The following is a 16,254-nucleotide window of genomic DNA, read 5'->3' on the forward strand; positions in this document are numbered from 1 at the left end:
CATAGAAAAAACAATAAGACACAATAAAAGAAAGAAAAACATGACACTAAGAATAAGATAAAATGAAGAGGGCAGAGATTACAGAGACATAACATGATGTTGTCAAGTCAGTATAAATAATAAAGGAATGGAATAAGACAACACCATGTAATGTCAGTATGAATAAGTACAGATAAAAGATTAAAATTAAACCCATTAAAAAAAAGAGAGAGACGATGACATAACATGAAAGCAAGTCTATAAAAATGGGTTTTAAGAAGTGATTTAAAAGATGTCACTGAATCTGCAAGCCTTATCTCCTCGGGCAGGTCGTTCCAGAGTCGAGGGGCCCTGATGGAGAAAGACCTGTCACCTTTAGATTTAAGCCTCGACTTTGGAACAGCTAGGAGAACCCTGCCCGAGGATCTAAGGCTGCGTACTGGCTCGTAGGGAGTTAACATTTCAGGTGTGTGGCTAGGGGCCAGACCCAGGCGGGCTTTAAAAGTGATCAGTAAAATCTTAAAATCAATTCTAAAATGTACAGGAAGCCAATGGAGGGAATCCAGGATTGGGGTGATGTAACGTCGTCTGTTAAAACCAGTAAGAAGCCTAGCTGCTGCATTCTGGACCAGTGATTTTTTTCCAGGTCAGAGTGTGGGAGCAGTGGTTTAATTCTTGAAATGGTACATAGATGAAAACAGGACTGGACAACTTTATTGATGTGCGTTTGGAAACTGAGATCTGAGTCAAAAATTACTCAGAGATTTCTGGCAGTGGAAGTGAGATTTGTGGACAGGGGACTGAGGCTATTTTTAATGGGAATGGTGGAATTTGGTGGACTGAACAGTATTACTTCTGATTTAGAGTTATTAAGTTGAAGAAAGTTCTGGGCCATCCAACAGTTTATGTCATTGAGGCAGTCTGACACAGCAGCTAGGCTTCTTGGGTCATCCGGTCTCAGGGGGCAGATATATCTGTGTGTCGTCCACATAACAATGGAAAGATACATTGTGGCGCTGAATAATCTGGCCGAGCGGGAGCATATAAATAAAAAATAAAATCGCTCTTTCCCCTGTCGGCTGCTAAAAGGTCATTGGTTACCTTGAGGAGGGCTGTTTCTGTACTGTGTAAAGCTCTAAAACCTGATTGAAATTTCTCAAAGAGATTGTTATGACACCTAAAAGCTTAAAGCTGGGTTGAAACCACTTTTTTCTAAGACTTTTGATAAAAATGGAAGTTTAGAAATTGACCTAAAATGGTTAAGAACAGATGAATCAAGGTTTGGTTTCTTTAAAAGAGGTTGGACCACAGCATGTTTAAAAGAAGAGGGAAAAATGCCTTGTGTTAAGGAGTTGTTAATAATCAATAAAATACTGGGTCCAACTGTGTCTAAAACCTCTTTAAGAAATCTAGTTGGCATGACATCAAGGCTGCACATAGCTGGCTTCATATGAGTGAAATAACAGGACGGTGAAACAAAACTGAGGTAAACATCATGTATACATACTAAGCTACGCTACTTCTTGAGTTCTGGTGAGGAAGGCTCAGCGTGAGCAACCACTGATGGATACAATCTGACCGACACCCTCTGGCTTAAAAGCTTATAAGCACTTGAAAAGAAAAGATCACCTTGAGAGACAATTTGAGAATCCATCTTGCCAGGCTTCAAGTTAGCGTTATTGTACTGTTACTTGTCTCAAACAAACAATGGCTGCTCCTAGAGAGGTCAGCGTCTGAATCGTAATAGAATCGTGAGGTGCCAAGACGTTCCCATCTCTGAACAATACCCTCAACATGTCACTGCAGTAACTTCCTACTAGAACAATAGCGCTGCACAAGTAATGATCGCTGTAAAAAGCTTTCTTTCATTCTAGTCAGTGGGGAAAGATCATTCATTGTATGCAGCAGATGTGGCTGATCAGAATGAATGATTATGAATAGTCAGAGAAAACTCCTCATACCGTCACAGCTCCATCTCGAGCGGGGTCTGCTGTTTTAAGAATGTCGTCCACTGACCACCACTGGTCCAGCAGGTACAGGCCCACAGCAGTCAGTGGGTCGCTCAAGAAGAGGGCCAGGATCTTCTGTTTATCACTCAGTCCATACAGAGGGACGAAGCCCACACTGGAAATGTCTATGGTGACCTGAAGACAGAGAGACAGACAGCTCAGGACACAAGATCATAGTCTTCAGCCACACAGCACTCCATGTGTATGATTTCAATTATATACTGATATTGGAAAAAAAAAACTGATGCCATAGTCTCAACAGCAACAAGTCTAAAGATCCTATATTCTGATGATGTTCTGTGATGTTGCTACACGTTCATAGACTGAGGCTGGAGAATGGAGCTGGAAATACTTGATGCGTGGGGTTTAGCCTGTGGTTATGGGCCATAGATACCCATGGCATTGGTTTTAATTTACAATTCAGAATCCAAAGGCCATAATTATGAAATAATAATTAAAGATTTACTGTTAATAAATTTACAATTCAGAATCCAAGGGCCATAATTATGAAATAATAATTAAAGATTTACTGTTAATATGGAAGATAATAATCTGTTTTTGCTTACACTACCAGAGACAAGGCTATATATTTGAGGCAATGTTTTTAATGTATTGTAGTGTTGTGGTTCTCAAAATTCTTTTAAGATGCTCTTTCAAAGGAAATCTTTTATAATATATAACCACTTTGGATTTAATACTGATATTATAGGCTCTCGATATTTCCCATTCTTAATCAATCAAAATTAAAGCTGACATTTAAAAGAAGAGAAGGTACCCGCATGTCTGACTTTTTGTTTTCATCTTTGCCAGAGATGAAAAAAACATGTCACACATAAATGATGTTGGTAACACAGAGTACAACAGTGAATAGATATCCACACTCTACAAGCAGCAAAACACGTCCCTTTAAACATTAATAGTGTTGAGCCTGATTTTAGTTTTGTTTGTGGGATAAGATTCAGTCCTGTCAGACTGTTGAGGCCTGAGATGTATCAGCATTTCTTTAAGCTCTGTGTCAAATCTTTTTAGCATTCCTCTAACCACCAGAGGGCTGTACTACGAAGCAAGCTCAACACAGCCAGGCTTTCTCTGCATGATCTGGATTGACAAAGCCTAAAACCACAAGCGGAGATAACGGGTATCACGATGGTGGTTATCAACTCACTTTGTTAATCCAGGCTTTCATCTTCAGACTCTGTGCACGCTCACATAAAAGGGGCGTTTGTTGCGTCATTTCACTCTTCTTCCGCATGAAGTGAAGCGATCGCGAGCCACTAACTTAAGTCAAAATCATCAAGTTGTTATAATTATGGGCTGTGGAAAATATACATAATACATTACGGCAAAAAGCAACATTGTTGCTGCAAATAAAGCAGGAGAAGTTGTTTGCTGTCAGAAAATGACTGATGGACTAAATGTGGTCTTAATGCTGCGGTTTATTCTAACATGAAAACATTTATTCTAACATGAAAAACAATAAAACTCCACACAGCACATTTAAACATGATGAAGTCTGTCTGACACTGTCCTATGATGACAGAGACGTAGAGATCACTGAAGTTTTTGACCAAACCAACGTAAAATGAGTGTAACTGATTTAAGACTGTCTGTGATAAATGATGATGAATTTTATAATCAGTGATCTGAGCTGCAGTATCACCAAGACAAAACAGATAACAGTAAAAAGTATTCAAAGTATCTGTAGTTGTTTCATCATTATTTTAGTGTGTGGATTATATATGATGTAAATTTAAAGTGTCTGGAGCAAACGAGGAAAATGACTCTGCATCACCAAATGGAGGTTACCATCATGACAGCACGAAGCATACGGTTTGTGCTGCTGTTACATTTTTTTTATTTGTTCGGTGAAATTACGAACATACAGCTCAACAACTTTTCATTGTTCCCTCAGTTTATAAGCTATATCTCTCATAAACAACCTTGTTAGGACAATAATTAGTTAAAGAACGGCGCGTTTTACAGACGATTTAATCTGAAACTATGAACATAACCTGCTCCCAACCAGGTTATGAGTTTAGCAGAAGTTACCATGGTGATCTAGCCAGGATAAAAGAGAGCCACCTTTGTGACACTGAAAATCCTGCCTTTAGACTCAACATAGCTCACTAACACATTAATCTGGCTTCGTAGTTCACCCCTCAGGTTTCCTGACTACTTAGCTCATGTTTTAATGTAGTAAAACATTATTAAAAACACACAACCCTGCAAAGCCCTGCTATAGTGTGCTGTAGGATAATGAACTGAAAAGGTGTTCCTGTTATTTTATCCCCAGACAGAATCACAGGAATCAACATCACGTTACATAACTGTTGCTTTTATTGTGCACCTCCTGTGCAAACAGTATGTGCTAAACTGGAACCATATTGTATTGAAAGGTGGACTTGGGATGTTCATGTTCATGTTTTATTCTGTCTTAGAAAGTGCAGTATTCATGCAAGTTTGCCATCATCAATCAGAAACACAGTTCAGTCTGTGAAACAATGGACAATGGATTTTTTTGCAGAGATATTTTGATTGTGAACAATCCTCTGCAAAGCCACTGCAGTTGAAGATCATGTGGATTAAACACATGCTGGGTTGATTTACTCACCACAAAACTTTTGGGTTGTTTTTAAAGTAACAGTGTATGAGTGTATGCGTACTGACCCTCAAGATGAAGAGTAAATGAGCATCAGTCGTGTTGCAGTATTACCAATTCATCTTACAAATACCTAAAGGCCTAAATTATGTAACCTTGCAATCTTCCAGAATACTACCTAATACCAGTGTTAGCTCCTTTTAAATGTCTCCACTTAGGCTGCACTAATCACATGCTATGAGACAAAGAGGCATGACTTCGTGCTCAAGCTAATGCTTTACACAGACACACAAGTTTTAATAAATTAAAAACCTACATTCAACAACCAGACACATCTTTATTGGTTATAAAATAAAAATGTAAATAGCCGTTTCTAAACCATATTACTCCCATATAACCCACATACACACACAAGCTGGCCCTGAACACCAGAAGCATAAGAGTCCTTTTCCACAGCAGCCATATTTATATGAAATAGTAAGGTAAACATAAGGGTTACCAGTGATGCTAATTATGGTATTGTTTCATTTAGTGTAGCACAACCTTTCAAGTGAACCAAATGCACAATAACAGCACCCTCACAAATTAAAAGTTAATTTCTCTTTGAAAGGGTGCACTTGCATTATTATGTTATTATATTATCATTAGATCAAATGGTGTAAAAATGCCTATATTTTTAAGCGCAATTACTTCTGGGGTTGGAATATATTGTCCAACAAAAGTAGTTATCTTAACTGGCCTACTGACACGTGGTTCAAAGACAGCACAGTGGTCCAGTCAGGATCTGGGTCAGCACTGTGAGTTTTACCTGAGTGGAGTCAGAGAGGACGAGATGTTCAGGAGAATCAGGGTTGCTGAACAGGAGCTTGTTCATGTAGTTCTGTGCCGACTGTTCCAGCTCTGCCAGGCTGACATCAGCCAGCAGATCCACAGGGAACTTCATCCCTACGCAAAACACACAACAGACAGACAGCAGTGAGAAGGGACAGTGTTCAGATCCTCAGTCAGCCATTACTATCATCACACCGCCAAGATACCTGTGACTGTGGAGACATTTGGAAATATTAGCAAGGCAAAGATGAACTGATACAATGACAGAGAGGAAAACACTTAAAAACTAGAACGGTAAAGTCAAGCTCTCAAACTTCCTGTCATAATTGTTATCTCAATTTCATTTTTTAATCTCAAAATTATGAGTTTTTATCTCATCATTTGGACTTTTTAAAAAGATTTTTTCATAATTATGGCTTACCAGGGGAATATTTTTATAATTCACTGAAATAGGCTACCATATGAAAAGACTTTGACTATATAGCAGATAATGATCTTGAAGGAGACAAAAAATTGACCAAATAACTAGTAATGGATGACTGTTGACAATTTGTGCCACTTTGTTAATCAGAAGCAGCTCATGAAGAAGTACTTTGGTAATGATTAGTTCACAAGTATTTGTCTCTTTACGACACAACACATAGGTAGGAAGTACAGCAGGTGTCACTGAAAAGTTGCTACAATAATTCATATAATGTGTTTGTTAAGTTTGACAGGCAGAGAGAGGACATGGATCGAACATATGAATAGAAGTGGATTAATAATTAAAGAGCCCTCACTTATAACTGTTTTTTTTTTGTTCCATTTCATAATTACCATCAGTGTAGCTAGATGCAAAATCCAACAATATCATACTACGACTTAATAATTATCATATTTTAACAAAAATTATCCTTAGGATGCTGCCAGGATACTACACCGAATGGTAAACCTAGACCATCTGAACAAGACGGCAACCATTCATCGCTTCACACAGAAACAATCCCAGCTCATCACATCACTCCTTCTGTTCATATCCATCAAAATAAAAGCCCCAGATTGTGTCACTGCTCTACCAGCTGCTTGTTTTGTGCGATGCTGACATGATTGGTTGCTCTCAAACAAGGCTTTGTTGCGCATTTATGGAAATGTGATAATTATCGTACATTCACCCCCTTTTTTGAATTATTGATCGTATATTGATAGCATATATATCGTGCAGTTGTTAAAATTATGGCACATATACGATAATTATTGTACATCTGGCAACACTGATTGCCATTTTTATCTTTGAAACTTTGTATGCTACTCTGTGCCTTACATTTACAATAACATTAAATACTTATTTGCAAAAAAATTGTAGTAATAAACTAACAGATTATCAATCACACATTGATCTCCTCAGGAGCACCCATAGCCATAGCTCGCCCAATCCCAGCACATGCTCTAAACTTGACCTTAACACGTGGTTGTGGTAACCTGATCCAATCAACCTGCCACAACAAATCCCAGTTAATCTTCAGTGATCTCCTGTGAGACTAATAAAATGTGAAAGTCACCTCATTACGTTAGCTTTGGCTAGGATAGGTGGCTAACTTCACTTTTTTATTGTTAATAAATGTACAGACAGGCAGATTTGGTGAGCATCTGAAGCCAACATGGCTAACCTGTCAAACCACTTGCCTGCAGGTGAAGTCAATTACAAGTCTGATCATCACTTTTATAACCAAACTAAAACTTGCCACAGGACTCATAACAGGCAGCCACATGCTGAGAAAACCCAAAATCTGATTCAAATAAACAGCAAAACATATAAGAATATAGAAAACGAGCAAATGAGCAAATTCTACATCATGCTGGTTTGAAAATAGGAACATGTCTAATTATGAAGCACATGGCATTCAGATCATTTTAGTGAGCACAAGAATGAATGAAAGTATGTATTGTAACACTCACTGTAACATTCACACTGTCCTGACATAAGGCCTGTCATTCCCAATTGGTTAAGCTGCTGCACACATCCACAGTGACTTACTGTAGATTCAAACACATGAGCTGCAGCAGGGTTTGGTGTGAGCCTGTGTCACAATCAGTATGTGTGCAAAATATTTGATATATGCCTATCAGCTTGCACCAACAAGTCATTTAATAGTTTTTGCGGAATGAAATAGCAGGGTGTGACTAGTTTCAGATCTAAAACACACTAACATTTAGTAACTTGGATGGGACCATGACTGTGACTGTGGCATGTTCATGTGTTGCAAAGGTTTATGTACCTGAAACACCATTTTACCTGCTGCATTACATAGCATTGATTAGTCAATTAGTTGTCAATAATTAAATTAATCACCATCTATCTTGATAATTTTCAAATTGTTTTGAGTCACCGATTTCAGGTTCTCAGATATGAATATTGTATTTTCTAGTTTGTTTAGTCCTCTATGATAATAAACTGACTATCTTTGGGTTGTGGACAAAACAAAGGCATCACCTTGGGCTTTGAAAAACAGCGATCAACGTTTTTCACCATTTTCTGTACCACAAAAGCTAATCCATTAATTGAAAGAATGATCGACAGATTGATCCATTATGAAAATGTTAGCTGCATCCTACTGATATCTGGTTTCCAGGGTGGCTTATTGGATCTTTTTACGGTAACCATATTGATATGAAATATAAGGGAAAATATTTGGGTGTTTCCAATGATATTAATTACAGTCTTCTTCCATTTAGTGTTAGCAGAGCCTTTCCAATGAGCCTACTAGCCTACTATTTCATGTAAAAATGGCTGCTGTGAAAAAGCTCTATAAATGCAACATCAGTATCTGAAATATATTTAAGACTACCTGCTGGCTTTAAGGTCACCTGTAGACGTCTACTAGTGACCCACTCAAACACAAAACAAACCAGCTTTACCACCCCTCCACCCACAACACAAACTTTGCATGCATTACTGCAGGGTAGTGTAGAAGTATGTAAAACTAGCCAACAGATGTCAGTTACAGGAGGCTGTCATAGGAAGCAAACAGGGTTAACACTATAGTTTCAGGGCATGAACATACACCCTCCCTCTACACACATGCTCCTTCACAAGGCTTCAACAGCTGTCTGCTCTCACAAACTTGACAGAAACACATGCATGTGCACCAGCTCTAATTCAAACCTTCACTCAGTTTTCCTGTTCAGACATGGAGCCCCCTCAGCAAGGAACTCCATTCCTCAGCATTGCAAGCACACTTAAACATGACTGCAGAACACGAGTTTCACCTTTCCATGAGGTGAAAAAAGTCTGATGCAAAGAATTTTCCCGCCAATGCAGCGAGCAATACCTGCTTGCACAGCCTCCAGTGGGAAGCCAGTGAGGGAACACGCCCCTGTCACCTCACCAGTGGCTCTTACTGGCCAGTCAGGAGATATGTGTGGATTGTATGGCACCTAATAGGCTAAACTAGCATGAACCTATGCATGCCTTCACCTTCTGGTGAAAAGAGGAAACTGGGAGCACCTTAGGCTGGTGAGGAAACCTGAGTACTTTTTGGCACTGACTGAAATGTTTGTGGCACTCAGCACCAAAAACAGTCAAGTACCAAAAGCTAGCATCAAATGTCTGTTCTGATTTGTAATTTTGTTTTCTTATTCTTCAATCAGATATTAACTGAGGTAATTATAATTTCCCAAATTTTAAACTATATTTTATTAAGGCAAAGTTCTATACAAGTGTTTGTTTTAGCTACTGGAGAAATTCAGTGTATTTACTTCAATGAGAGAATTACGTTTGTGGAAAAACAAAGCAAGATATCAAAAAAGTATTCTTTTGGCATCAATACTGAATTTCTGCTGTGATGCACTTAATTCTTAAGGGGGGAAATGCAGAATTATCAAGTAACATCATTTTGGTCACACTAGAGTCCTGCACCAGGTTGGGTATCCATGTGTAGCCAGTGGGTGACCCACAAAATGTGTAATAGGTTAAAATACATTACATTAATTCACAGATGCAATATTTGTGATATTTAAATACGTTGATAATATCAGTACCAATCAGCTTTGCTTTTGTGTCACAACAGTATAAGACGGATGTTTCCACTGGATTTGAAATGAGTTTGAAACAAACCTCTAGCCTTACGCAACCTACACAACAATAGCACACAGCTCACACACTCAAAGTAATTAAGATTTGATGATTTAGTGTAAGCTACCTGCATGACCAGTTTCCTCAGTTAACCAACCCCAGAGGGGGTGACAATGCCTACACAGGTATGCCAGTAATATCAAAACAAGCTGGAGGCATAACCTCATTAATATCATTCCAAGAGGGCCCTCGTTTTGCACTTCTTACCCTTCGCGCTCAAACTAACCCATTGTTAACTTTCAGCAATATTATTGGGCTGAAAGCGCAAGTGCATAAATGTATTGGCAAGTCACATTTCCAGGAAACTTCACCGCCTCCACCCCTTCATGGCTTGCAATTGAACAGGAGATCTCTCCCTGCCCTTTTCTTTACTCTAACCAAATCAACAACTATTATAGGCAATGGCTTTATGGTTACAGGTTTTTTTTAAGAATTTGATATCAAATAAGGAAAACATTGACCTCAATTTCCTGAAACCTGTGTGTACACCCCTTTGTTATAATCATACCTTCCCTGCTTCATTTACTGAGACTACTTTTATACTGTGGAAAAATAAAGGCATCATCACCAACATTTTACCATCTTTGCACATTTGAACAAAGAGTATACACTGCCTCCAGATTAGAGAACCCCAACACTTCCACCCACCACTAAACTGTATACTCTTTTCAATCTGGTCCCCGACTCAGAGACTTGTCTCTAGATTTGTTGACCTTTTCACAGCATATAATCCGGTTTCCACTCCACACTATTTAAAGAAGCCTGGGAAAAACCCTTGGCGTGACGATCGATTATGAAGGCTGGCTAACTTATCTTAAAGAAATTACAGTTGCTCCATAATTTCCAGATACCAACTTAATCAATTTACAGTCCTTCAGAGGCTGCACTATTCCTGTTTCAAACTACAGTCTTTCTACATGTCTATCTCCCCAGTTTGTCCAAAATGAAAATCAGAAGAGGCACTCTGGGCCACCTCTTTCAGACTTGGCCCAAGCAAAACAAGTTCTGAATGGATATTTTTAAGTGCTTTTCTTAAGTATATAACTGTGATATTACAGCAGACTAATACATTGCCAATACAATATGGCATGGATATTGCAAAGCGGACATTTTAGCCCTTTGGAGAAAACAGGATGTGTTCTTTTCAGACATGGTTAGCAGAAATTGGCAATTTGTTACATATGAGGAACTTCCAATATAACTTTTCTCTCAGCTCTGCAACCCTTGATGAGATATGACGACTTCTGTCTAATATATCAAGAATGGTCTAAATCATTTATGTACATGTACGTAACTAACATAAAATATTTTTTTTAAAAATGAAACAATTGTTCCCTGTTACTCCATGCCTTCGAGTGCCACTTACATGTAGGAATATCAAGAAAGCTCACGCAGTGGAGATGTGACATTACTAATTTTTAAAGAATGATCCAGGGACCCAACACCCTGAAAGTTTGCACGCTTTCAACGAAGGCTCTGACCGGCTACAGTCAGGACTCAACAATATGGATTGCCCCAAAGTAAAATGCCATGTTGGTCTAGTAAATCTGGCAACTCACTTTCCCCTACTGGGCAAGTGGTAAAAAAAATCAAACATTAAAGTTGTAATGAAGCAATTTTTCATGCAAAATGGCAGTCAATGTTTTTTTGAGGAAATTTACAATATTTTCCCATTTATTATCAATTTAAATTGAATTCCTTTGGGATTTAGACTGACAAAATAGAAATTTAAAGACATTAGTGGGATAGACAAGTCGCACTATTTGTGATACTTTATAAACATTGCAGCCCTAGATTAAAGCTGACAGTTAACTTAAGTTGTTGTAATTTGGGCAGGTAAAACTTTACTCTGGGCAAGTAGATTTCTAACCAAAAAACATTAGAATTGAACCCTGTGGTGTTAAACTGGAGACAGCATCCATCCAACACATCCACTGTACTGTCCTCTACTGCTCCATTTCTCTCAACAGCACACTCACACACTGTCATGAGCATCACCAGCCAAGCATAAAGTCCAGTTTGTTATGTTTGTGTGTGTCAGAGCTAACCACTCCCTCGAGGCAGAGTTTGAATACCACAAATCCATCTATAAACCAATCAGACACTACACTCCTGTCCACTTTTATTCACTACAAAGTAGGCCAAAAGACAATCTGTCTCTTGATCAACATTTAAACGCCACTGAATTGATCAAGGCAGTCTGTGCTGTCTAATTTAAACAAGCTGCTTGTCGAATGCATACAGAAGAACCCTACCTTTAGCTCTCATCTACAACACATGCAGCAGGTAACATGTTGTGCCAATAGCATTTGTGGGATGTTCTGTGCAATTACACAGGTATCAAATACTGAAAGTCCCTTAATTAATTCTTCTGACACACCCAAAACTTCTTGTAAAACAGGCATTCAACCATCACCATTTTTGACACAGCTGTCTTGATCATTTGTGACCTTTTCAGTAGTGCACTATGCAGGGAATTTTGCATCAGGCTTATAATTTCGTTGAGGGCATAAAAACATCTGAGTTATCTAGGGACAGTTGTAATCCCACAACATTGAGAATTCAACCATTTCTTGGTCAGACATATCAAATCAGCAATTCGTGTGCTGATGCGATTCATTCGTTTTGAAGACTTTGATGACAATGACTGAATTCAGTTAATTAAAAAAAAAAAATGGAAGCCCATTTCCAACAATGTGGGGGGAAAGATCTTGTAAGAATGAGAAAGAATCTGAAGAATGAGAAACCTTCTCAAAATTAGTTAGTATCACAAAATAATAAATGTTCACAAAATAATGACTTACTTATCTCAAAATAATAAAAAACTCTGAGACAGTCTTAAGAATAAAGAGAAACTCTCAAAAATAATGAGTTTGTATCACAAATTAATAAGTTTTCTAAAAGTAATGACTTTTCACCAATTATTATATCTTAACAAAATGAAATTCTCTCAAAATAAGTAGTAATAGTCTTTGAAGACACTAGCGCATTATTTCAAAGTTTCTCATAATGACTTGTGGGATCTTTTTTTTTTTTTTTTTTGCTACACTGGCAGTAATGGCCTTCCATATATATACAGACCAACATCTATTATGCATGCTGCTATCACACTGTCCTCCTATCCCGCCATGTCTCCCACTGACACACACACACACACAGTCTGTCACTGAACATCACCAGCAAAGCAGAAAGTCCAGTCTGTCTTTTGTGCCAGTGTGTGTGAGAGAGAAAACAAACCTGGCAGCTGACTGTGTGTTTGTGTTCTGCTGTATGCATGGCCCTGGTGAAAGCAGGCCCAGTGCTCCCTCAGGGGAAAGGGAGTAGTGAATACCACAGACATGCATCTATAAACCATGCTTTATAGGTGCGTGTTTGCAGACATTTCACACTTGCTTTCTCTTATTAAAGCGCTCTATGCTGGGCATGTTGCCTAAAACACTCTGAGAAGTTCTTCAAAACAAGCTTGTGCAACATTTCTTCGAGACTGTTTTGTCTTTGACACACAAAGAGGGACAAAAAGACAGAGATAATTAAAACACAAGACATTTGGTACATGATGTTCCAATAACAAGGGCAACACAGAATGAGAGTGTGGCTCGTTATTTTAGTTAGTATGAACATTGCAAACTTTAAAAGTTGATAATGACGTGACTTTCATGGAAATACCTGAATAAAAATGGTCGTAAAAAAGCTGAAGACTAGTGTAGAAAACGAGAGCGCGCGCGGTAACTTAGTAGCGCTGCTGCTGCACAAATCGCTGAGTGCGCACTTTTTCTTTCATCAACGCACAAAGCGTCCAAGAGGCGGCAAAATAGAGACGAGTCTTTGCGAAACTAATTAGACTAAAAAGCCAGACTGTCTGAAAATGTGATAAAGTAAAAGAGAACAAAGAGTTCCTAAGTCACGGTAGTCGCGAATGGGATAGGGGGAGGGTGTGTGTGTCTTTCTCTGAGTGTGTGTGCGCGAGGGAGACTGGGGGAGGGGGCGTGTGCTCTGTAGCCACGCTGCCTGTGATGAAGACTACAACTGTGTCCCAACAGCAGCACTAAAAACAACTTTTCCACACATTTCAGACACGTAAACTCACAATGAAAAATACCTCCCCCACTTTAAACCCTTCAAGTTTGCTCAGTTTTCTTTAAATTAGCGAAAAAGGAGCTTAATTGACGCTCGCTAATGATCTCAATAAGTTATTGGTCTGTGTGGTTACATTAAAACGCACGCGACTAAATTAGTACGCAACAAATGCTAGCTTAATTAGAAGAAATAGCTGCTATACATGTTATATTATAGTTAAAGACAGCACCGTGTACATTTAAAATGAATTAAAAGTTAAAGTTTACGTATAAAGCACAAGTCTCATCTTCGGACAGGATGTTTGAATTGAGAACATTTTGTTCTTTGTAAAAAACTACATAATTGTGTTTGACGCGTCGTCTTAGTCCAGCACGGCACAGTAGTAGCATTGACTTGCTGTGTTGTCTGTGTTCACAATAAAGCCGTGAGAACTGGATGTACTCGCGATAGTCTATATTTAATACCTGCCCGCTTTCCACTCCAGCAGATGCCGCGGGAGCCCGTCCTCGTTTCTGCCTCCTAATTCCATAAGTGCACAAAGAGAATACCCAGTAAACTGCACACACTCACACAACGCACACACAGGCACAGAGAAAGAGCCCAGCACGGAGACACACAAACTCACCTCCACTCTTCGCTGGCAGCCTTTCCTTTCCTTCAAAACTCTCACTGTTAAATTTAAATTCCGTAAACACGCTAAAGGTTTATTATGTTGTGAGGTGCCGCGCTCTGCGCATGCTCGGCTCAGGCCACCAATCCTGTGCAACTGCCTTATGTAACAAAACCATTATCCAGTCTAACCCCCCATAACCCCAAAATCACTGAGGTCGGCTTTTGTAACAACGCAACACTGACTTTATCACATCAGCATCCTAAAAATGTTACAAATGCACACGTTTTTTAGGTGGTAAGTGCCAAGCTTTATAGTGACCACCATCTTTACAATCTCATGTTGTCTGTGTGGTCAAAGTATTTCAAACCCACAGAGCTTAAGGGTACTTTAATGGGTACAGTGTTGTTAATATTTGTAATTTTGCATAGACTATAAAATAATGCACAAAACATCAAGAATATTTCTATGTGATGGAATAGTGCAGCCATACAGTCTGCATTTCAATATTTCATTCATTGGAGACATTAACTAGTCAAGTATATTAAGCAGAGGTGGGGAAAGGATTTATATGTTATACTTGAGCAAAACTGACAATGTTACAGTGTAAAAGTACTCTTTTAAAAGTAAAAGTCCTGAATTCAAAATCTCACTTGAGGACAACACTTTTACAAAAAGTAAAAGTATTGATTATGGAGGTTATGGATTTCAGAATAATGTTTATCATATTATACATTACAATTGCTGACATAATGATGTGCACTTCACTTGTGTTTGTATTCAACCAAAAATTTAAATTTAGTCATTATATTCTGCCAGTTGAAAGCTGGCTTTAGTTTTATAGTCCACAAAACAGTGCTGGAGTTTCACAGGAAAACAGCGTTGCAGAATGGTGACCAGTTTTCAAACAGCCTGAATCTTCACTCTTGATCCTTAGCTTGAAGCCACGTTCACATGCAAATGCGCCGTGTGTTTTGTGACAGTGTGCAAACAGCATGTCAGGACTTTAGGAGACTTGGATTATGCCAGACGAGCAGTATGGAGATGTGATGTTTTTATTCTGTGTTTTTTTTTTTTTTTTACATTTGAAACCTGGTCACCATTCACTTCCATTGTTGGAGATATTCTGTATCACTGTTTTCCTGCGAAGCTCCTGCAGTGTTTTTCAGTCTTATAAAATAAATACATGTTCAAGGTAGAGGTAATTTTAAAGGGATAGTTCACCCCACAATCAAAATGACACAATTTTCATCTGACCTGTTGTGATATTTATCTCTATAGGCTTGGTGTGAGTTTGAACTAATGCAGACTTTATTATTCGCTCTTATTCTCTAGACTCGCCCCTGTTTTCCAGACCTAACTCTCCTCACAGTGTGAGAGACAATCCAAGGAGGAAGTTAAAGCTGGGCGGGTAGATTCACCCACAAAGTTCTGTCTTTGAAGTAAAAACACTTTGTCTCATCACAGAGCTTTTTATCAAGACACATCGGCCCTGTTTACACCTGGCATTAACATGCGTATTGGGTGATCTGATCACAAGTGGACAGCTTTAAGAATCCCAGTTCACACCTGCCATTACAATGCGTTTCCACATGCGTCTTGAGTGACTACCTGAGATTAGACCTTACTTTCCTGCAACATCATTTACATTTGCAAAGACCAAATGCATTGTTGTTTTTAACTGGTGGCCCAACAGTAGTAACCAACACACTGGGACAAACAGACACCATAGAATCATGTATAATATTTGCAGAATTTTTCACAAAGTTAGACATTTTCTGCTGACTCAGCAACTTAGAAACCTGTGCAATTTTTGAAGGAAGTCTGAACACTTTCTCTCATGGGTGGCAAAGATGTTGATTACTGTTTTCTGTATTTGAAAAATTTGATCATAGTGTAAATAGTGAAACTGTGAAACACCTAGCCCCATAATGTTAAGTACAAGATCTTTCACATGAGGAATCCCCTACTACTCTGTCGACTCTCCAAACTATGATCTGTCATGAAAACACACACTGACATTATATTATTAATACCA

General features: G+C 38.6%; 1 protein-coding gene across 1 annotated transcript in view; it reads right to left on the bottom strand.

Annotated features, from left to right (window-relative positions):
• Positions 1-14,354, bottom strand: part of LOC146320835 (uncharacterized) — a 28,407-nt gene extending 14,053 nt beyond the window's left edge. Inside the window, exons 1-3 of the mRNA XM_084729240.1 lie at positions 14,232-14,354; positions 5,396-5,532; positions 1,941-2,123 (exon numbers count right to left, since the gene is read on the bottom strand). Of these exons, the coding sequence (XP_084585366.1) occupies positions 1,941-2,123; positions 5,396-5,530 (318 nt within the window). The 5' untranslated portion in view covers positions 5,531-5,532; positions 14,232-14,354. The remainder of the gene's footprint in view (positions 1-1,940; positions 2,124-5,395; positions 5,533-14,231) is intronic.
• Between the last annotated feature and the right edge of the window lie 1,900 nt (positions 14,355-16,254).

This window comes from Lutjanus erythropterus, chromosome 10 (genome assembly GCF_056507025.1).
Source record: "Lutjanus erythropterus isolate fLutEry1 chromosome 10, fLutEry1.hap2, whole genome shotgun sequence".
NCBI lineage: Eukaryota > Metazoa > Chordata > Actinopteri > Lutjaniformes > Lutjanidae > Lutjanus > Lutjanus erythropterus.